The sequence below is a fragment of the Pithys albifrons genome, chromosome 16 (assembly GCF_047495875.1).
Source record: "Pithys albifrons albifrons isolate INPA30051 chromosome 16, PitAlb_v1, whole genome shotgun sequence".
Lineage (NCBI taxonomy): Eukaryota > Metazoa > Chordata > Aves > Passeriformes > Thamnophilidae > Pithys > Pithys albifrons.
In genome coordinates, this window is record NC_092473.1 from 257,884 (window position 1) to 281,961 (window position 24,078).

Below are 24,078 nucleotides of genomic sequence, written 5' to 3' on the forward strand. Positions count from 1 at the left end.
CCGCCGCTCTCTTTTGGATACTATAATGGTTTGACCTCTTCCTTATATTGTGGTGCCCCAAACTGTCCCAATATTGCAGATGAGGCCACCCCAGTGCAGAGCAGAGAGGGACAATCCCCTCCCTGGCCCAGCTAGCAATGCTGGGCCTGATGCTCCCCACAACAGGGTTGGCCCTCCTGGCTGCCAGGGCACTGCTGACTCATGACCAACTGCCCACCGAGCAGGACCCTCAGGGCCCTTTCTGTGGCACTTTCTGGAGCTCCTGAGCAAATGGGGAAGGGCCCAGCACCTTCCCACAGCTCTTTCTACAGAAGCTCCATGTAAAGTTACACACCTGAGCTTGTGTCAGCACTGGCCTTGAACACAGACAGCTAAACCACTGCAAGGGATGGTGCTCATGGCCCTATCACTTTTCCAGCTATGGAATTCATTTAACAGGGAACAACTGGTATTTAGATTGTATTAAGCTCTTTTATTATTGGGACAAAGTAGGTATTTTTTGTAGGGTTTCACCTTGATTATTGCTTTATTGTGATAATGGCAGAACAAGATAATGTCGTTTGAAAGCTATTAGAACTACCTTGTGACCAGTCCCTTATGAACACTGTTTTATCTGCCTTGCACAGCCAGACTGTTTGGGAAATGAATGTGTTGACTCATTTGAGGTATCTCATTTTTCTTGGCATACACAATCACTTTGGCCAACCTCATATTAGTAATTATATTACCATGATCCTCATCTTCTTGCAGCTCAGCTTTACAGCTGCCTCTCAAAACAAAACATCCAGGCAGAACCAAGTCATTCTCCCTTAACAAACTGATTATGTGGATACTTTCCTTTCATCTTGTAAACACAAACTCTATAACCTTTCTCTCCAAATCAGTAGGTTCTTTATGTTAACACACCATTGACTCAGCTTACTGATGTCAGGTAGAAGTCTCAACCACAAGATATTCTACTTGAATTTCACAAAATCTTCCTTCCCCTTTTATATCCTTGTTCTCTCTTTGGTTTGATATCTCTTTATGGGAAAATCCCTTACAAAATCCATATTTACCATCAAGAGTGGTGCTGAAGTTCTGTATGTTCAGTAACTGGGAAAGTAGAGATTGATTTCCAAAACTTGTAGAAGTATTTTTAGTTCAATTAGTGGCCCTGTGAGTTATTTTTATGTGGGACTGCCTTGATCTGCACGGTTGTCAGTGAAAAGCTTTTGATTTTTTACCTGCCTTACTAAAATAGGTGCCTCCATTGCTGTTCTATGGGTGTTTTGATCTTTTTAAGGCAATAGTGCTGACATCAGCATTGGAAATTGCCCTTTTCTTACATTTTTGGGTTGCTCAAGGACATTGTGGACCCCAGGTCCCAAACCAGCAGTTTGCCAGCTGGACCACAGCACTTGGGCATCTCAGTAGCTCACGTCACTGCACTTAGGTGATGTCCTAAGCAATATTTAAAAATACACCCTTTTTATTGCTGAGTGGAAAATGCATAAAGGAAAAGGACTGTAAGAAACTGAAATTAATGTCTCAGTATAAAGAATGTACAAAGGCATGATCAACCAGTAATGAAGGAATAGGTTTTGTGCCACTTCTGTACAGAAATGCTAATTTATTCCCAAAACTGTGGTGCAATACACAGATTTGAAGAAAGTGAGGAAATCTATTAAATCCCATTACAGTTATAATGGTTTTATGACACAGTAGTTGAATTTTTCTATATGTGTAATTACTCCAAATCACCTGTGACCAAATGTTTTCATTGACACTGAACCAAAGCTACCTTTGCACATGTGTGAAAGTAATTAAAACAACATTTAGCACTTACTATTAGTTTAATATAGGTTAGAAAAAAGCCGTTAATTGTAAAATATTTCCTGCACTAAATTAACCAACATCAGACTGATTTTGCCTTGTGCTTGCCTCCAGGTTTCCTCCCTCCTGGCCTGGTGCCAGGGTTGTGGCCAGCACTGCGGTGCCCAACAGCCAGCAGAGGGCCCCTGAATTCCTCCTTTTTTTACAGCGAGGTATTTAATGAGTTCATGAAACAAGATTGAAATCTCTTGTACTTAATGAACCTGCTGCCTCAGCTCAAGAAAGGCTTAAAAATAAACTAAGGCAATTAGAGATGGAGTTAAACTTAGCACGCAGAGACAGGAGGCCGAGACTGCTGTTTGTAGCACTAGTCCAGCACACAGGCTTCAGAATAAGGTGGAAGTTCCCAAGAAAATGTTCTTCCAGCATGGGTGGCTGTTAGCTGGCACAGAGCCTGTGTTTTTGTCTTCCTCTTCATCTACCCATTTGGTGCCAGGGAAAGCAGAAGGGGGGATTTGCTGGCAAAGAGCTTCATCCTTTGGTGGAGTTGTTTGTTCTGGTGTCCTTGGCTGTGCAAGCCAGAGGAGCAAGGCCGCTGCTGCCTCGGCATGGCTCAGGACAGCCTAAGGATTTGCCTTAATAGGCAAAGCAGAGGATTTAGGCCTTCCATGACTGTGTTACAAACAACTTCCTCTGCACAGGCTCTCCATATTCCCTGAGTCAGGAATGTTATGGGAAGTGTGTGCTGGGCACTCTTAGGGCAGGTTGTACTTTACATCCTGGTGTACTTTACATCACTAGTTGTGCTCACACAACCAGAGCACATCAAAGTGCCATACAGAAATGCTGCTTTGCTGACCTGGCGTCTGCTTTAATAGTTTTTTCGCCAAATTTCTCTGTAAATGCTCAGAATCAAGAAACTCTGCTTTCCTAAATGCAACAGGATCACCCAAAAGCCTAGAGGACCTTCTATCTAAACTTGTGCCTGAAGTCCCAGTCTGGTGGTTCACAGGGACTCCCAGTTTTGGGCACTGCACTTTCCAGCTGTAGAACCAATTGAACAGTCAGGTCTTTCCAAAGCAGTGAGTACTTCTAGTGCTGTTTGATTGGAGTTGGGAAATGCCCCAGGATAATGTGAAATACTTAATCCTTCATATTCCTCAACATATCTTGAAAATTATTAAAGTGAGTTTAGGCTCATTCTTCAATATACTTACGGATGATCTTGACAGATGGGAACACTGGTTGCTGTTGCTTAAGGGAAAGGTTAACATAAATAAAAAGAATATAGTTTGCAGGATGACATGCATGAACTTGCTGCCAGTAGAGGTCCTGAATACTCCTCCTTTCACATTAGCAGGATGTTCAGATTAACTTGAAGAGAAAACAAAAATGTAAAATGTCCATGGGCTAAATTCTAATCCTCATTTAGAAATGGGCAGGAAGACACAAAACCAGTTCTGTGCTTTTTGTCTCATCAGATCTTGCTCTCTGACAGGCTGTGTGTTTGCTGGCAGAAGGAGTAGCTGCCCTGAGTTGCAATGTGTATGAACATGGGCCAGTCACATTTAATTATACAGAGAAATACTTTCTGCCATGAATCTCTCTCTTGGAATCAAAATAGAATTCACAACTCCTGGCCTTGTCTCAGGTCTGTGAGCATTGATGCTCTTTGTAGATGAAAGGAGGCTGAATCTGCCCCTCTGTTTTTTGAAGGGAATGTACAGACTTGCCTGACACACCACACTACTGTTAAAGAACCTGTATAATTTAAACTGGATTCCTACTTTTCCCCATGCCTTCTTGTTTAGCATTGATTTAGGTTGGGCTTGTGTTCCAAACCTCAGCACACTGGGGGATAAGCTTGGTCACAACTTGTAAACACATTATTACCCAAATACTGATTACAGAGCATTATTCTCAGTGGCAGGGAATGGAATTCAGTGCTTTTTCTGAGATTATGAAGTGGAAGAATCATGCAGTTACTTTTATTTTGCAAACACAGTTCAGTCCAGCTCTGTGCCAGCCTGGAGTTCCCACTGGAAGCTTCAGGGGATACTGCAAATAGTTAGCACTTCTCAGGATCACAAAACCCCACATTCACAAGTCTGAGGGGTTTTCTGAAGGGTATTTTGTAGCTGGAAGGAAGCTCACAGAGCCTGGGACAAACTGGACATGATCCATTTTAAGTGGAAGCTGACAGGCTGAAAAACAAGCCACTTTAGCTCTGCTAAAACTTCCTGATAAAGCAGCTGAGCACGTTTTCCTCCCCACACCCCTGATTTGCCTCTGTTTCTGTGGGGGTTTCCACAGGGTATCGTGGGAAATACACAAAAAGATAAATAGATGAGAAGATAGCAAAAAATGAGGCACTACCCAAGTTGATAAGTGTATGTTGAGTCATAGAACAAATCACAGTATGGTTTGTGTTGGAGAGGACCTTAGAAATCACCTCATTCCAACTCTCTGCCATGGGCAGGGAACAGGAAATCTCCTGGAGTACCAAACCAGAGCCATTTCAGTAGGATTTAAATCCATCTTGGAGCATGTGCCAAATCCCTACCTAGTTTTCAGGTGGCTGAGGGCCAATTCTGTGCTCTGTCACAGCGTTTCCAAGTGACCGTATAAAATTCCCTTCTCTGCTAGAAATTGTGGCATATTTTATTTCGGAGGCAGTTGGGAATCATTTGAAGAACACTGAAAGATGCAGATAATATATTGCTGTTTGGGTTTTAGAGGCAACAACACTGTTTCAGGAGTGTTAAGAATGAGAACAGATACAACTTTTGAAAGTTTGTTGATAATCTTACACTCTTCCTCTTCAGAGTGCTTTAAATGCTTTTGATTATTAATCCAGCTAGACAGGGACTAGGATAAGGGAATATAATCCTCACTTCGCAGTTCCACCGGGAGCTAAACACAAGTTCCTGATTCCGAGTCTTGTGCTCTCACAAAATGTGTAAGTAATTAAACTTACTTGACTCATTTCAGTTGCTTCTCATTAACCAGGAGTATAAACTCATTTTAGAAGGAACTTTTAGTTACATACACTCAGAACACTGGCACAATGAGGCTGTGAATCCTTCTGAGCCTCTCCAAGTGTTATTGGAGTGTAAACACTAATCATGGAAAAGGCACTTCTCATTCTTAATGATTGTGTCTCAGAAAGCAAACAAGATCAAATAGGATTCAGCATGACTTTTATTTAAATTTTAGTGCAGTTTTCAGGTCTTTGTTTACCTGACTTGAGCCTTTGTCAGAAAATCTTATCATGTCTAAAAAATAGAGAAGAAATTGTATTAAAAAAACCCCACAACTGTTTGTTACGAGTTATTTGAGGGACTTTTTATCTGAATTCAGACATGTTGCATTTGGGCCAAAAATACTCTGTGCCTGTGTGATCCTGATCCATAGCTAACATATCCTCTGGGCCAGATCCTTACCTCTAATGGAGGAGGGTTTGTCCACATCTTTGACAGGACAAATGAGTTAACTCCAGGATAGTAGCTCAGAATTCCCTAGTGCAGCAAAAGCAGAAATAGCACAGAAGAGTGGAATTCACATCTCCCTGTTGCCTTTGGTTGTGTTGAGAGGGATTATGGAGAGAATGAAGAGGGACTTTTGTTGCAGTGTTGTGGTGACAATAAAACTACTTCAGGGCTGCACATGCTCAGCTGGCAGCAATGTGAAAGGTGTACAAAGTGGATCCTCCTGTCTTGGTTCCTGTGCTAGGCAGAGTTCAGGAATTTCTGGTGACAAACCAATGTTTCTCTTGTCACTTGCCCTCCTTGTGCTCTGGCAGAGACACACTCTTGCTTAGCACACTCGTGGCTACTTCTGAATCAGGAGGTTTCATTCTTCATGCCAAGGCTAAGAATAATTGTCCAGAACAAAGAGATAACTTTCAGCCAAGAAATTTTGTTTATTATTATCTTTTTAACTCCAACTCACATGATCTATAATGTCCTGAATTGAAAACTGTGGAGATCAGAGCAAATAATGCTCCATTGCACAGCTCTTTGAATTCCTGCAATCCTACTTTGGCAGAGTTATCTACTTTGGAGGATCAGAACTCCTCCCTTTGAGCAATCTGAGGCTCAGTTCCTATCAGAAATTACTGTAACATCTTGCTACTGTGGTGTTTTTCAAATCTGTAACATCAGCATGTCTGATGCTCACTGGTGCCACAGAGAGTGAATTTAGTGAAAAATGTGTTTTCAGAAAGACCATTCAGATCATTACCATCAATTGTACTCTCCTTTTTGTCATTAGAAGTTACCTTCCTAATTAGTGTGTTCTGCCAGTTGCATGCAGAAAATGCAGATACTCTGCTGTTCTTACCCATTGCTTCCACTTTGCAATGATAAAGCAGCTCTTTGAATGGTTTTAGGGCTTATTCCATGAACAAATGTGGAGTTTCAAATAATCTCACAGATGGCATTGTCATCATTTCTCCTTCCCTGCAGAATGAAAATGAACTTACACTTGACATTTCCAATATGCCTTCATCTAATGCAAGAATTTCTAGAAGCCATGGAAGAGAGATCTGCTGTGCCTTAGATAGCCAAAATTGTTAGATGTGTCCTAAAAATCCTGCATTAGCCACATGACTGGAGGAAAAATAAGTGTATAAGCACAGAATCAACATGGTTGTGTCTTGTACCACCAGCTCTGCCCATAACAAAGCACGAACATGCAATGCCAGAGCTGCTGCAGCTGTAGAATGAGCATAGAATGTTCGTTAGAGAAATTAGCTCGAGCTGCTACAGCACTTAGAAATCAGCTCACATTTACAAACCTCCAACAGATGCATAATTTGGCAAAAGATTTCTGCAGGCAGTGATTTGCCATTCATCATGGATTGCCACTTAAATCTGGGATCCAGGCGAGGGTGCAGATGACATAGAAGGATAAATTTAGACATGGCTGAAAACAATTATTTTGATTAAGTCTCCAGCCAATGACAGTAAGAGTTTTCCTATTCCTCCCTTTCCCCCTTGTTCACCCCCCCTCTGGTGAAGGAGACTTTGTTGAGTATAAATTTTCTTCGTTTTCCATGTGGTGGATGTTTGGATGTAGGTCTTACTGCTGCAGCCTCTGCTCAATGTAATAGGGAGTGTATTTTATGGGATATGATGCCTTGCTTCTGTGTTAGCATCAGCTAGGGTTGGGAAAGGAGCTGGAAGTGGAATATCCAAGTTTTATTTATTGAAAAGGAGAGACTATACCTGTTCTATACCTTCTTCTTAATCTATCCTGCCACAGGGACAAACTCTCAGACTAGGTGAGTTACTTCTGCTGGAAAATCTTTGGCTCCTGGGCTACTCCTTGGTCATTCCAGCCTCTCATGGGTTTGATGGTGTTTCCCTGTCTTAGGAGCTCTTTGTCCAATCTAGTATAGAAGTGTAGGAAAAGCAATGCACACTACTCTTAAAAAAAATCAACAAAATTGTAATTTAACCAATTTAAGCTATTTCTTAGGAACAAAATTACGTCAATCTGGTTGACAAACTTGTGTCCACTAAATTTTGGCTTGCTGTGATTGTAAATGTCTGGAGTTTGTTTTAGAAATAGTAATAATATGGAGATAAAATGCCACTTTACAAAAGATTACTGTCTGTACAGTGGCCTTCACATTTATGGGTTTTATGAATAGTAGTTTCTTTTGGGATTATTGCAGACTGGTTTGGGTTAGAAGGGAGCTTAAAGATCATCTCATCCCACCCCCTGCCATGGGCAGGGACACCTTCCACTAGCCCAGGTTGCTCCAAGCCCCATCCAGCCTGGCCTTGGACACTTCCAGGGATGGGGCAGCCACAGCTTCTCTGGGCAACCTGTGCCAGGCCCTGCCCACCCTCACAGGGAAGAATTTCTTCCTAATATTTAATTTCACCCTGACCTCCTTCAGCGTAAGGCCATTGTGCTTCTGTGTGTGTCAGTTCAATGCCACTGTAGCTGAAGGCTGGAATATGTGGTTCTGCTTAAGTTATCTTGCAATTCCTTTTTCCTCATTTCTGTGTGGATTTGGAAGAGGTTCCTTGTTGCCTTCTTGGTGCAGTTACTGCTCCTACTTGTGCTGTTGTATCAGAGTGGAAAAAAGAAAGACCAGAGCTGAGAGTAGTTGGAAAACTGAGCTGAAAGACTGTAACTTGTAATACCATAAGCTATAATTGCAAAATAAAATAGCAAGTGCATGGAAATAGGGAATTATATCTTACTTTCTGGTAATTGTTGGCACTTCACTACAGTCAGCTGCCTGTCTCTGACAGCACAATTCCAGCCAGAGCAACCACAAATAGGCCATCGTTTGAGTAATTTTAGTCTTTTATGACCTCATACTGTCACAAATAAAAGCCAGTGGGCAAATGAAACTCTCTTCATAGGTAGACTGAGGTAAATTGGGCAGTGCTATGGGAAGATATACCCAGAAAGCACTGATTGTATCTTATTTCAGCAATTCATGTCCAGAATGAAACACAATTAGCTCATTTTTGTTCATTAGACTACTTCTGAAAACAGTTAAATTCTACACCTAGGTTCTTGTTGGGGTGAGGAGGTTGGCAGAGTGTCACATGAAAGGGAGGAGGGAGACAGAAATGCAAAGATTTCTAGTCTTAACTGTATTAACAAGAAACTATTAGCAATAAGTGCTTCCAGACAATCAGATCCTTATGTTCCCAACACTGCCTATCAACTATGGACAGCCCACAGGTTGGAAGGATTTCTCTGATATGAAGCCAACACTTAAGCTGGGGAGAACTTATCAGCTAAATAAGCGCTTCCAGAAAATTAGAGCCTTATGAACCCAGCACTGCCTGCTGAACTGCTGGACAGAACACAGGCTGGAAGGATTCTAACCTCTGCTTTGAAGCCAACACTTAATATCTAGAAAAGAACTTTCCCCACACCAGGTCCCAAAATAACATTAATAATACAAATATGTGACAGTTATTGTGGGTTCCGCTTTGCCCATGATAACATTCAGCTGCAAGATTGTATTTAATTGATAATAAAAGACCCCAAAAGAAACCAGCACAAAACACATTTTACAGAGACAAACACACCAAACTTAAGTTACAACAGCAATGTATCCCATTTTCACAACAGACAGAAACTAGGAACAAAGAACTACTAACTAAAACCACAGCCACCTAAAGCATTTATCTAGACACTCTCTCAGTAACATAGGGCAATAAAATAGCTTGCACACCACTCTCTCTCTGTAACACAAAAGGAAAGAACAGCTGCTTCTTATCAACACACATGTTGAAAAAGAAAATGCACATTGCAAAAAAAAAGCAATAACTAATATAAGATAGCAAAGTGTAAAGCAAGTCACTGTTATTAGTATTAAGGTAGCAAAACAGTAAAGGAGATGCTTATAAAGTAAGAATCAAAGTAGCTGTTAGCATAAGGTGTAAGATAGAATGTATAAAGGAATAAGCTTTGTAAGAAAGTAAAGTTAAGAAAGTAAAGTATAGAAAATTAGAAAGCACATGGTGTCCTTACCCCTACATTGTTCCAGGAGGTAGGAGGAGGCAGGACAAGCTGCCAGCAGCTACCCCAACAGAGACGATGACATTTCCCCTCTCTCCCTGCAGTTAAAACTGCATCTCTTTTTATACCCCTTTTTTTAATTTCAGGTGGTTGTGTGACTAAAGTCAATCTTTTGGAGGGGGTGATACAGATGCCTGAGGGTGGTGGGCTCCTTGAGTGGTCATAGAAGATATCACAAAGGGGGGCTGTGTCATTATTTAACAATACTCCACCCTATGTTAATTTTATTAGTTTGCAAGCTTTTGTCCTCTGCTGGGAGCACCCCTCCAGGGGGCTGAGGCGTTTCCCTCGACCCATCCAGGCTAATCAGGGCCATCACCACACACAGAGAGAGGAGAGGGCAGGACCAGCCTTGCTCAAAACCTCTCTTAAAAAGTAAACTTCTTACCTGTTCTTGGTCAGAAAACCTATTGATCCCTCCTCTACTGCTGGGTCAAGCAAATTTGGAGTAGTTGGAAATTACCTGCTGGAAAATTAGTAGTAGATATTATTTTTATCATTAGCTCTTGAATTACCTCCTCTTATTGATCCTCCACACCCTTGAGAGAGGAAGAAAGAATCAATTCTCCAATATAGAGTGTAGAAGGTCATCTTTTCCTGTTGATCTCCAGGTTCCTTTCCCTCAGAAGAAGTACTGTGAAAGCCCTGAGGAATTCTGTTGGCTCCCCAGGACTACCATGGCATTAGTAATGTTGATCTGCAGCATCAGACAGTTGCATGTGACTGTTTTTGCTTTATTACTAATGGCAGTTAGATACTTACAGACAGTGCTGAGCCTGTAGCAGATGTTTTGGCACTGAAACACCAGGTGACACAGGAGATCTGCTTGGGGATTTTTATTGGGCTTTTGGTTTTTAAACTATTCTAAGCAGTTGTCTATTTTGAGGACTAACACACAAGTCAGGCTACATTAACTTGTCAAGTGGATTAGTCATTAAACACCTCTGCGGATGTTTTCATTCAGAATTAAAGTGGCTTTAATTGGATTTAGTTTACATTGCTTTCTAAGTAAATATAGGTAAATCAAATTAAGGTTAATTCAGTGTAAAGGGGTGGGCAGACATCTTCATTATGGGCTACATGGAACAACTGAAAACATGAGACCAGGCTGGATGGGGTTTGAAGCAACCTGGTCTAGGGGAAGTTGTCCCTGCCCATGGCAGGGAATGGAATGAGCTCTTTAAAGTCCCTTCCAAACCAAACCATTCTGTGATTTTATGATCATAACTGTTGAGAAGCAGTACTCTTTAAGTGAACTGGAGAATCTTTGTGAATTTAGGGGCTAGTGTCTTAATTTACCAAAGGAATATTAGGGACAACAGGTAGGAAGAACAAGCTGTAGCTACTGCATATTTGGAGGGACAAAAATCTGTAAGTCTGCAACTCAAGCTTGAAGTTGTTTCTTGAACAGATCTCTTAAAGGAGTGGGAATTTGCATCCTAAATAACCAAGTATCAATGCTAAAGAAAGGAGGTGAGCTAACTTAAATGGGACATCATCTATGAAATGAGGAATGGTAGGGGAAGTAGAAAATAGTGAGTTTTCACACTGTCAGGCTTATTTGAAGGCTTTCCAGTGACTTAAAAAACCCAAATCAAAACACCAAAACAAACAAACAAAACAACAACAACAAAAGCCAATCCAAACCACTGAATCTTCAAGAATACGGAATAAGTTCAATCACACTTTTCCAGATATGACTGTGGAACCTTCCCTTCACCAAGCAGTGTCTTACTACATGAAGACCCAGGTGTCCAAGATAAACCAAACTGCTCAAGGAGGTGTCACTGGTACAATGACCTGGCTTTTAAATGCTCTTTGGGTATTAATTGCCCCTCCTGTGATGGCAATGAATTTAATTAATTCTTGGTGATGAAACAGTTCCAATAATCCAAATGTCTTCCATTTTCATACTGTCTTTTTTTTTTTACAGGAAGCCTCTTATTTGCCAGCTATTGACACATTGCCTGGCCCACAGAGTGTGAAGGATGAGGTACTGCTGATGACCATTTGGCTGATAAGTTGTTGCCAAGTGGCTACAGATAAGTGTGAAGGGCAGGTGCCTGACAAGGTGCTGGGAGCAGCCAACATCTACCAGGCGCTTGTAACGTGGCTTCTCTCTCTGGTGAGTACATGAAGGGCACAAAAGGTTCTGAGTGATGAAGGGCTGTGTTTTGACCTCCAGTGAATATATAACCACTCTTGAGATCCCCTCTCTTTCCAACAGCTACAAAACAGTGGCTGAACAAAGGGGAAATTATGTTCTAATTCACTTTAGAGTCCGTAAATTAGTCTCACTGGAGTCAGTGGGAGCTGGATTGTGTCTGTAGTTCATGAAGAAGTTAAAAATCATTGTGCCAGACTCTCAGTTGTCAAAAGTGGATGCTGGAGGAGTTAGACTTTGTCCTTGGCAAAAGAAGCTAATGGATACTGGTGCCTGTTTCTAACCACTTGTTCTAGATAAGAATAAATCCTTTTTGATAGACAAGAGAGCTGTAAACAAGTGAGGGGCTGCTGCTTCTTAATAGTCCTTGAGTTCAGGAGGTTTTCTCCTCTGAAAAACCACTTCTTCCTCACTCCTTCTGGCCTCATTTTTTTCCCTGGTAAAGACTCTGGGATGCCAATGCTGTTCCATGCAGTCAAGGTAGATTTCACCCTGAGCAGCCAGCCTTCACTAGGCTGTTAAATAACTTAGATGCCATTTAAACAGAATTAATTGTTAATTATGGTCATGCTTTCATTAAAACATTGCTAACATTCCTGAGTGTTAGTTTAGTTCTGTCCTAGTTCAGCAGCCAGAACCAGTTTATCACTGTGTGGGTGTAACCAAAACTGTGTATTCTACACCCTCTGTATCATTATTCCTCATGAACTATTAATGGCTTTTTGGCAAGAGCTGCCCAGGGCACACCTGACCCCTCAGGCTACAAGCTGGGTGTTAAAGGACCCTGTGAGATAGGAGGGTGTTCCTGTCTTCACCCCAGTGACTCGGGTATGATAACTCCCCTCCTGGGCCTGAGGGGTCATGTCTGCTAATGGGCCACTTAGGATTCCAAAAATATCCCATGGCTACAGAGTAAATCACCCCTCCCTGGGGGAGGTACTGGGCATTCCCACTTGAGCATACATAATCTTGGGATTTGGGAATTTCTGGAACCACTCGTTGGATCCAGAGGAGGATCAGAACCTTGACAGGACTGTGACCACCACTCTCAACCAGACTGTGACATCACCCTCACCAACAGGTTTTCCTTTCCTTTTACTTTGTACTCAGAGGCCCCTCTTGGTGCTCAGCACAGGGGCTGACAAACACTGCTCTGTTCGTGCCCCAGGGTGCTGGGATATACATCTGGGTTTTGTAGGTTATAACCAATTTTTTCTCTGTATGATTGTATTCATTGTTACCTTTTAATTCAATTGTAACTCTAACTCGTAATCTCTTTTTGAGTTGGGTTCATTTATCCTGCTGGTTTACCTTCAAACCAGCACAAGTGCTAATGTAAATTGCCATTGGAACAACCCCACAGCCTGAATCTTCCATTCTGAGACTGGTTAGCTCATGACTAGCTGCAGTGTGAGCTTTCTTCTCCTGTGTTATTCCCATTAAAAATCCCAGAACTCTGACTTGTAGCAGCTCTCTCAAGAGCCTCAAAGGATATACGAGCTTCTAGGGTCAGTGTCACTCTTCTGAGTGTAGTGTCATACACTGAGATGGACTTTGTGCCCAAGAGAAACTGGAGTAAAATCCACCAATTTGTTGCACACAGGTTCTTGAACAGCTGTTGCATACCAATGGAAAATTATGCATTTCTGTAATTGAAAGAATTGAAAATGTTGAGGCATTTTTAGACCAAATTCTCATCTGGTAATCTATGTAATTCTACTGATTCCCTGGCTTATATAAGTCAGCATATCTTTATTGGTTGCTGCCGGTTGAGAGCATCCTCTGGATGAAACCATTCCCCAGTGGCAGAGCTGCTGCAGAATTGTCCATGTGGTACCAGTGTTCATAGCACTCAAGGACTGATACTGGTATTCTGAGTGGTCCAGCTGACCTATGCAACAGCTTGGAAATGTGCTCAGGCACTGTGTTGAAAACATATTTCTAAAGGCCTTCATCTCACTGTAAGTAGTTTGGGTTTACATATGCAGTAAATAGCAGAGCTGATAATCCATCTACAGATTGTGGTGGTGGTGGTATAAACCATGAGAACAGCACCTATCTATCAGAACCCTGAGAAGGAATTCCAGTCTTGTAACTCAAACTTGCCTGTCTCTTCATTCAGAGTGTGTTCTGGTTCAGGCATCTCTGCCTTACAAGGCTGCCTTCCTTTCTCCTGGCTTTTCTGATTCCCCATGCCTGGCTTTCCTATAGTGTTTTGGCTGAGCTTGGCAAAATGCCAGTTGCCTGTCAGAATGCCCCCCACCAAGGGAAAGGGAGAGAGGACAAAAAACAAGAACTAACACTTAAAATGGCAAGGTTCTATATTTACACAGAAGAGAGAGAAAATAAAAACAGAGTACAATATGTACACATATATGTACAAATGTGAAAAGAAATGATAACAACTCTACTGAGTCAGTCAACCAAATAATACAGATTCGAACTAACCAAAACCCACAAAACCCCCTGAAAAGTCTTCCAGAGAAGACTCCCAGCAAGAGAGGAGAAAAATTAACAAGAAAATGTTTTCACCTCCCTGGGTAACAGAGCAGGGATGGCAGCAAGGCCTAATCTCGGCAGAGGCAGGGCAGTGCGTCCTCGTGGGTCTAAGGCAAAGACTAAAAAGAGACAAAGCTCCACCTCCCTCTCTTTTTATACTTGTTTTGATGTCAAATGATTTGAAATATCTCTTTGGTTGCTTAAGTCAGGTGACACTTGTCTCTCTTAATCTGCGTAACCTTATCAGGGCCTACTAAAATTAAAGCCTACATCTAGACATAACTAAAACTACCACACATGGCTTTTTGCCCTCTTTTGCCTATTTTGCAGGTGCTCCAGTGTCTCCCCACTCTGTTTCAGGTGTCTCTTTTCTAACCTATAATAAAGTTTTTCATGTAATCCTGCATGTTAAAGTGTATCATGTTTCATCTGGCTTCAAGCAGCCTTCAGAGCCAAGGAGTGATCTCTCCTACTGGAACCCTTGCACTGTGGTATCCACAATAATAAATTGTGTCCTGGGTTCATCTTGGGTTGGCAGAAGTCACTTTTTACCCTTTTTTGTTTAAATCAGATATGTATAGTGGAAACTGAGATGATGCCTCCCACACACATGTACACAAACAAATCCACCAAAAAGAAATCACCTCAGTCAAACTGAAAGGGGATTCACTGGATGGGGATTGATAGGGTTTGAGTCATTAGTGATCACCAGTGGGAAAGAGAAAGGCTTATTAGGGAAGCCTACATTAGCCACTTGTAATGACATCATCACTTTGCATTGATTTTTGAACTGGGATTGATCTCCTAATCATTGATAAGGGCACACATGGTGGTGCTGTGACAGGAACATTCCACACAGTGTTGACAGGGACTCTTCTCACTCCTGCTCTCACATAGTGAAACTGGTGGGGATCAGAGCTTGTAAGTCCTCATTGAGAAAATAAATCCTGTGACTTATCAAACCGACATGTTATTCCTATTTAATTTGGTCTTTATGGATTTTTCTACTGGCTAAACCATAGCTAATCTACTAATCAAGCTTGAACACTCCCTGAATTGTTTTAGGTGGGGGGGCTCTACTCAAAAGCAACAGAGGAAGATAAAGGATTTTTTTTCAGTACATCTAAGAGTGAAATTCTGTTCCAATGGATTTACAGGTGCCTCCTCTGAAAAGGAACAATGGCCCCAAAGCTCTCTTTGAGGTGGTGGGGCTGCAGCAGTCCTGGAGGGAGGAAGGCTTGGCCCTCTGTGCTGCTCTGATCCCAGCAGGTGAGTCCCCAGCCCAGAGCTGCCCTGAGCCCCATGAGACACAAGTTGTGCACAGCAGCCATGGGCAGGTACCATTGTTCTTGGCCAGGCCTGGATATGCCAATTTGAGGTCAACTTTCAGCAAGGCAGGATAGAACCGCGTAAGTGCTGCTCTAAACTGGAGTGAGTGAGCAGCCCAGTACTGTGGGAACTGAAAGATTGCTTACAAATAATTGCCAAGCCAAGCTGTCCTCAGTTCTGCTGAATTTAGTTTGTGTGCAGACAAGAAACCATCTCTCTATGGTATAATTTTTTCTCTATTGCTCATTAGCTGTAACCTCACACTGCAGAAATTTCACTGGATTCAGAGGAGACACATTTTTGGCACATATAATGATTTTTTCTCTTGTACTTCAACCACGTCAAGTGTTGCATAGAGGAAGGAATATTGTCTTGCTGTTTGGCTCCTAGGAGTCAGGGCCTGGAAGCACGACCTGAGCCCTCAAGTCTGATAGACAGCAAAGAGCTGTGCAATAAAACACCAAGCTGGAAGGTCGTGCACACAAGCACATGCAGGTGGCACATGTAATATAGAGCATGATATGAATTGGTGTCCTGAACACAACAGAGCTATGAAATAGCAGCTGTGTGGTCTGGTTTGTTGGTTCTGTCTTTTCATGAAACTGATATGATACAGGTTGGAATTCTGAACATCTTGTTCCTATTCCTTTTTTGGAGACCGCTTTTTAGGTGTTATTGCTACTCTTGCAATTGGTGCTCTGGTGAGGCTGGTGAGCTCCTCTCTGGTGGCTCAAAGCAATATTTGTGGCTTCAATGAGCTGGTAGTGGATTTTCTACTCTATTTTTGCCCGTTTCACCCCAGTAATGGTAACAGGTATACCCCCATATATCTGGATTATATCTGATGGATACATGATGTGAAGTTTAAATGGAATAGGAGGTGTTAACAAGTTTTAAAAACTCACTTAAATCCCCATGCTCAGCTGCAGCAAGAGTTCTTTTGATGCAGGTGTCTGCCTGTGAGCAGAAAAAGTTGAATTTCCCATGATGTATCATAAAGCCTGGAGTTTGACAGCTGTGGCTCCAGTACTCCTGCAAGTAAATGATTGATGCTGGCACCAAATGTCATGAATAAAACACTGCCAAAAAGCCCCCCAAACAATAAGCATTAGTGTTTGGACAGAAGAGCCCGCGGGCAGAGACTGATGAGAGCAGGCAGTGTGCTGGACTGGACAAAGGTTTAATTCCTATTTCTGTCTCAGGCAACTGAATTCAAGATGTTTCCTCTATGGAGCAAAGCAAATGGAGGAACAAAGACTGACCTGCCTCCTGCCCACTGTCCCGGTTGCTCCCTGCTGGTTTCAGCTAAGGAGTTGGGCAAAGCAGCAAAATTAGTGAGCCCTGAGTATGTTCAAAATATGAGCAGTGTTACCCAATTGAATGAACTTCTGGAGCTGTGGGCTTGGACTGCTCTGAGCGTTTGGCTGGATCTGGGAAGGGTTATATCACAAGCTGGTGAAACAAGCTGTGCAGTTTCTCCACTCCATGTCATAGACTCATGGTATAGGTTAGTTTGGAAGGGGTATTTTCAAGGCCATTGCGTCCAAACCCCTGCCATGGGCAGGAACACCTTCCACCAGCCCAGGTTGCTGCAAGCCCTGTCCAACCTGGCCTTGGACACTTCCAGGGCAGCCACAGCTTCTCTGGGCAACCTGTGCCAGGGCCTGCCCACCCTCATCATAAAAACCTCACAGAATCACAGAATATGCTGAGTTGAAAGGAACTCACAAGGATCATGCAGTCCAACTTTCAGCCCTGTACAGGACCATCCCCAGGAGACACACCCTGTCTCCCAGAGGATTATCCACTCCCTGAGCTCTGGCAGCCTTGGTGCTGTGCCCACTGCCCTGGGGAGCCTGTTCAGTGCCCAGCCACCCTCTGGGGCAAGAACCCTTTCCTGATATCCAACCTAACCTTGCCCTGACACAGCTCCAGGACATTCCCCTGGGTCCTGTCACTGATCATCTCAGCTGTGATGCAGAGCAGTGACCTACAGGCATTGGGACAGTTCCCTCAAGCAGGACTGTGTGTGTAACTCAGTTCCCTCTCATTAGAGGCCTTATCTTTGTGGTACCACTGACTTCTGTTCATTTTGCTTTCCTGAGGTGTTTGTAAAGCTGCTGCTTTCCCCAGCAGAGATCTAATAGCAACAACACAAGGCCAAATGTCAGCCACAGCAGAGAGAAGAAAAATGACAGCAATTTGACCTGTCTCCCTGTTCCTCCCCTTGAGCATCTCCAACTACAGCTGGAGAGAAATGGGGTGGATTTTTTCCCTCACCCTTAAGTCCTCAGGCTCTCGCTGTACTGTTAATGTGCAGGATTTTAATGGTTGAATTGAATAACAAAATTCTGTTGAAGCACTTAACTGGTTCTTCCAGTTGTCTCCTATGGGCACAAAGAGTATCACTTACGAGGGCTTACCTTCAAAATATGACTGGCTTTCCAGGTCCTTTTGTTGCATCTGTTTGCTACAGGAATGTAGGGAAACCTTAGTTACTCTTTTTGGACTCTGCAAAAGAGACGTACGTAGTATGTGTACATGTTTAACATTATGACAAATTGGTATTTCAATGTTCTTAACATGTAGAGCCCAGAGTCCATTTTCAAACCCTAAAGGGGGCTCTGAGCCATCAACTCCTTATTTACTGTCATCTGTGTATGTTTTGTTATTTATCACATTTTATTTCTCCATCCCAAGGTCTAATAGTTATAAATGCACACCACGTGCCTGAGAGCATTGTCCAAACGCTCCCTGAGCTCTGACAGCCTTGGGGCTGTGATCCCTGCCCTGAGGAGGCCTGTTCCAGTGCCCAACCACTTTCTGGGGGAAGAACCTTTTCCTGGTACCTGACACAGCTCCAGCCATTCCCTTGTGTCCTGTCCCTGGTTACAGAGAGCAGAGGTTGTAGCTGCCCCTCCACTGCCCCTTGTGAGGAAGCTGCAGACCCTGATGAGGTCTGCTCTCAGTCTCCTCCAGCCGAACAGACCAAGTGCCCTCAGACACTCCTCAAACCCTTTCCCATCCTTGTGTCCCTCCTTTGGACAATCTCTTATAGCTTTAGATACTTCTGATATTGTGGTCCCCAGAACTCAAGATGAGGCTGCCCCAGCAAAGAGAAGGATGGGACAATCACTTCCTTTGAATAGCTGGTGGAAAGAAGATGCTTTGCATAATTGTGGAGTCTGTTAATTTCTAATTAGGTCTCATTGAGGTAATCAGGTTTTTTTGTTAATTAAGAACCAACCTGAAGAACAATGGAGCTTAAAGAGGTGGTTAAATGACGGAAAACTCTAATTTAGCAGTGCAGTGTTCAATGTTAATGTATTAATATTAGTCTCAATCTTAAAAAAATCAGAATGGTTTGGGTTGGAAGGGACCTTAAAGCTCATCTCATTCCACCCCTGCCATGGGCAGGGACACCTTCCACTAGCCCAGGTTGCTCCAAGACCCATCCAACCTGGTCTGGAACACTTCCAGGGATGTGATGTCAATATATTCATTCATATCCTTATGAAACCCTTTGAAAATCAATGTTTCATTGTACTGGGCTGCTTTATGGTCCTGTTTATGGCATTTTCTCTCTCTCTAAGTGTGGTGTCATCTGCCTGTGAGGTGTTCCATTAGGGATTGGTTTGGTGAATCTGAAGTGCAGCTGTGTGGAACTGGCATCTGGGATGGCTGCAGACAGAGAAGGAGCTGTTCCAGGTGCAGAGTACAGACAGAAAACTCCTAAGGCCATGTCCTAGTTCAGCAGGAGGGACCAGCTAACCCTGTGTGGGGGTGATCAAAGCTGTGTATTCTACCCCCTCTATTCATTCCCCAAGGACAATGGGCCATTAGCAGCAGCTGCCCAGGGAGCCATTATCACCTTCACACCCAGCCTGAGGGGGCGGAGCTGCTAATGGGCCATCAATAGCTCAACACCCCCTGGCTCCCAGAGTTAATCACCCATTGTGTGAGTCCCCGCCCAGGGGGAGGGACTGAGAGCTCCCTGAGGGTACATAAGTGGTGGGTAAGAAGACCTCGGAAACCTCTTGTCGGATCCAGAGCAGCAGCAGGACCTTGACAGGAGGAGATCACCACTCTCAGCCAGACCACAGCCCTCGCCTGCACCAACAGGTTTTCCACTTCCTTTTGCTCTGGACTTGGGGGAACCACAGGGGTCTCAGCACAAGGGCAAACAAACCCCCTTGGGTTTGTGCCCCAGGACACTGGGTTATACTGCTGGGGTTTTGTGAGTTGAAAGCAATTTCCCTTGTGTGTCAGTGTTGTTATTGTAATATTATTATTAAATTTTAGCTCTGTCTTATAATCTCTCTCGTGGTGAGTTCATTTCCCCTGCTGGTTCACCTTTAAACCAGCACAGGCCACCAGCAATGATTTTTAACCATTGACTCTTTGCAGAACGCAGATCTACAGGGATCATCTGTGTTTTACCAGAAGATTTCTGCATTTCTTGCCTCTACGTGGCTTCCAGATGTTATCTGGTGGAGGACAGAACCAGCCAGTCCCTTCCAAAAACAGCTGTGTCCACTTGTTCATGAAATTCCTTCTGTCCTGCTCAGTAATGTTGCTGCTGTTAATCCTGACCCTCAGGTAACTGTACAGAAAGGCTTGGAATTCTGGCAACTGTTTTCTCAGGTCCAGTAACACTTGTTCTTTCAGTGTTAACAAATATTCTTCCTCACTTTAGCAAAGGTTTTAAGCAGAGTTTGAAAACAAATGCTTCTAGTATCTGAATATTCTATGTTTCTGTAATTTTAGTATTTGTAGATTTTCAGGGAAGTGAGTTATGAGGATGTAACACCTCTCAAAATCAAGTGCTTCCAATCTCTTCCCTGCCTGGAGATGTCTGCAAGAACACTCTCTGCTGTCTATAAGCAGAATAACAATTACCTTTTCCCTTCTTTTAGCTTAACAAGTGCTCCATAACAAATATTCAAGTGTATGAAATATTGCAAGAATTCATTATACTTATGGGGGGAGTTTATTCCTTGAGGGCATGCAGCTTTTCTTTTAGCCCTTTACAAACTTTCCTACCCTTAGTGTAAATATTTAGTGTGGGTTTTCAAGGCAAATTTAATATGGCCTGATTTCTATACCTTTTGAGGGAATGTTCTGTGTGTTTCTTTCCCATAACTTGACCAAATCGTGGTCTTTCCCCAATATTTCTAAATCAACAAAACCCTTGAGACAGAATTCCAGGGAAGGCAAAACCTGCAATTCTGGTTCACAGAGAAGTTTTAGTTTTGAAAATAACGTAGCAGGAGAACTTTTCTGCAATTTCAACCAGATTTGAGGATTACTGTGACTCTGTGAGAATCAATGCCATGAAAGCTTAGGGGCTTAGCAGTGCACTTAGCAATTTGCCTAAAGGTTTATCCATTTTCTGTGGAGGAAAGGGAAGGCTTAGTGTTGTTGATTTGCAGTCACTGTGGCTTTCAAGCAGAAGCAAGTGCCATAAAGCAGCATGATGTACTCATAAAAGATAAATCTGCCATAGTTTTTAAGGCATAAAATAAGGCATCATTTAAAACAGTCAGGGGTTTTATGCAAACCCCTTATTAGGAGAATTATAAATCATTAGGAGTTGAACAGCAAGATCACAGGCACTTTCTGAGGGTGGATCTTTGCCTTGATGCCATAGAAAACCTGAAGTCAATTTAAAAACCACATTCCATTCCCAAGTTCAAGTGCTCTGTGCCACCCAGGCTCCCAGGCCTGAGTTAGGCTGAGACCACTGTGTTGTGGGGTTTTTTTGTAGAAACATGGAATCACAGAATACTTTGGGTTGGAAGGGACCTTAAACCTCATCTCATCCCACCCCCTGCCATGGGCAGGGACACCTTCCAGTAGCCCAGGTTGCTCCAAGCCCTGTCCAACTTGGCCTTGGACACTTCCAGGGATGGGGCAGCCACATTTTTTATAGCTGTTTAAGCAGAAAAGCTGATTTCCAAAGCAGGGCTCAATGAGCCACACTCTCAGCAAGCAGCAGCTACCCTGATGTGTGCCCTGAAGCTTTTACAAAGTGGTACCAACTGAGAATGTTCCCATGTGTTATTAAAATACAACCAAAAAGTGCTGCATAGAAAATTCAATATCATATTCTTTTAACTTCATTGGTGTGAAGGTTTTGTGCAAAGCCAGTGATCCATATTTTGCTTTTTATGTATTTGTATTTGTTTTGAGGCAGTACATACAAAATAAGCAGACCACAGCACCTGCTCCTGCATGGAGAAGCATGCAGTGAGTACTTCCTTTTCCTCCAAGTAGATTACAGACAGAAATCCTGACAGGCTGATGGAACAATGCAGTCATTAAACCCCAGGTTAGGTAGGAATGACAACAGCTCTGTGGAAGTTACTAAAGGTCCCTTGTCAGAAAAAATAGGATTTCTTCATATTAGCATAAAATAAAAGTAGTTTTTGCTGTCAAGCTTTAGGATGCATTAACCTTAGGGAAACAGACAACATATGTAGTGTTGATGCTGCTTTTCCTCTGCCTATTTGTTTCATACTGGAATTCTCTTTCTCTCCCTCAGTTGTTCTGGACACTGGGATGTTTGCTCATCATCTTTTGGTGTCCTTCCACAGCATCTCCTTGAACTCCCAAACTGTGTAGGTGCCTGCCAGGACAGAGCAGTCAGGGCGTGGCAGTGCTGGATGGGTCAGCAAGGTTTTAGGGATTTTGTTGCACCTCCAGGTGATCAGTTCCCTGTGTGCTGCTCCTTTAGTAGATTCCCTGCTCTGACATGAGGGTTGTGTGTTCCCTTTTAAGACAATAGAAATGAATAAGGGCAGGTCTACACAAAGTTCCCTCCTTGCTTTTCACTTAAGCAAAGCTCCATTTTTAAAAATTATATATTTTTCTGGTTAAACATAGCTAAGAATACCAGAACTGAGTCCAGGGAGCTAAATTTGCCCTGATATTGTCACCCAATCCTGCCAAAACCTTCAGCCTGCACAGACTGACCTAACAGAAAGGTTGATATATGGGAGGGGGCTGGAAGAAAGTATAGAAGTTCTTTTATGTGGTATTTCAGACTTTTGGGCTTCCCCTGCTAGAGTTGATGTTAACTGTGTGACCAGAGGAGCCTCACACATGTGCAGACTTTGAAAATTGTATTTCAAATGCTGACATAACCACATAACAAAAGAGCTGTACATGGCTGATGAACTCAAAATCCATGTAGATTCTGTGGAAGAATGGGGCCTGGATGCAGCACTAGTTGCACTTAAAGGACCTGATTTAGAGATGTGGTTGCCTGAGATCTGTGTGCAGCCTCCGAAGAGGAAGTGGGAGGCAGTTCCAGAGGATCTTTCAGGTCTGTGAATGTGTGTTTCAGCATGAGCTCAATGAGAACACTCTGAGCTTTAGAGTTTGAATGCTGTGACATTATTTCATTGACAGGCACCATGGCCTTGGTGCCTTCAGCATCTTCCACTGTCTTTTACTATAACTTCATTTATCTTCAGTGCTGAGGGAGTCATGCTCAGGGAACTGTTACTACATCAGCGTTTCACCCAACTCTCTTCAGCCTGTGTCTGTAGGGACGTTACCTTTCATACATCCCAAACTGTAATAACTGGGGTATGCTGTGGTTCAGTGTCTGTGATGGGGACAATTATGCTGGTTTGTTTGGGGGTTATTACCCCATGTGTTCTCTGCTTCTCCTTTAATGCTGTAAGGAGACACTCTGAGCAGCACCTAAGCTGGGCCAAGCTGTGTTTTGTTTTCCAGCCTGAGCTACCTGGAGTGTAGCACAATTTGCCCAGCTCTGAGACCTGACCCACATGTCGCTGTCAGCTCTGGTTTACTGCATGGATCAAGGTTGTGTTCTCCTCCTCCAAAGCTTGAAAGACTTGATTGTTGTGCAGCTGAGCTGGGCATTAGGGAGGGATAAAACATCCAGAGCAGTTCTTCCACATCTGCTTCCCCAACCCAGACCAATAGGATGAGGCCTCCAGCATGGCAGGAGTCCAGCAGCTTGGCTGTTTGAAATCCAGGCTAAAGGTGGCAAGCAGGAGATTCAAAAGGACAGGTTTATCCTGCCCTTTGCTTTCCAAATCTTGCTCACATCTTGTCTTTATCTAAGTTGGTGCAAAGGGCCTGATCTTGTATGTCTGGTACCCTGAGTTTGCTGTGCAGCATGATAAAGTTGTATCAACAGCTTTGGTGAGAGCACCATCTGAGTGATGGCTCCACATGGGTATGACTTGTCTGTGGGTGAAACATTTGTCCTGGGACCTCATGTCTATGCAGTTACAGAAAATAATCCATAGTGCAGCACAGAATAGGTGCATGGCTGTATCTTCAGGATGCAGAAGGGAGAAGGTGACACCCTGGCCCCAGCTGAGTCTTGCTGGAGTCTGTCATTGGTTTTCCTGGAGCGAGGAGTTCAGGCAGTCATTGGTATTTGTAAGTAAAAAAACCCCTAACCTTTAGAAGCAGGAAGGACTAAAGTGATGTCTACCAGAACCGGCACAAATGAAGGCATAGCTCGGGGAGGAATAAACCATTACAGTTTTTCATTCTTCCTAAAATTTGATAGCTCACATTTAAATTGTGGCCATTGCTCATAATTCCAGAAAAGAGCAACTTTAAAGAGCTCTCAAGCTAATGTGCTTTGCTGTTAGTGCTGTGCACGATGGCACAAAGGCTGCAAGCTCTTGTCTCACTCTCTCCTCTGTGCTTAAAGATATACCTTTCCC

At 43.1% G+C, this 24,078-nt stretch overlaps 1 protein-coding gene across 1 annotated transcript in view; it reads left to right on the forward strand.

Moving 5' to 3' along the window:
- Positions 1-24,078, forward strand: part of DNAAF8 (dynein axonemal assembly factor 8) — a 103,280-nt gene that overhangs the window by 23,837 nt on the left and 55,365 nt on the right. The window contains 3 exon segments of the mRNA XM_071571512.1: positions 11,306-11,497; positions 15,193-15,351; positions 19,772-19,963. Coding sequence (XP_071427613.1) covers positions 11,306-11,497; positions 15,193-15,351; positions 19,772-19,963 — 543 coding nt within the window.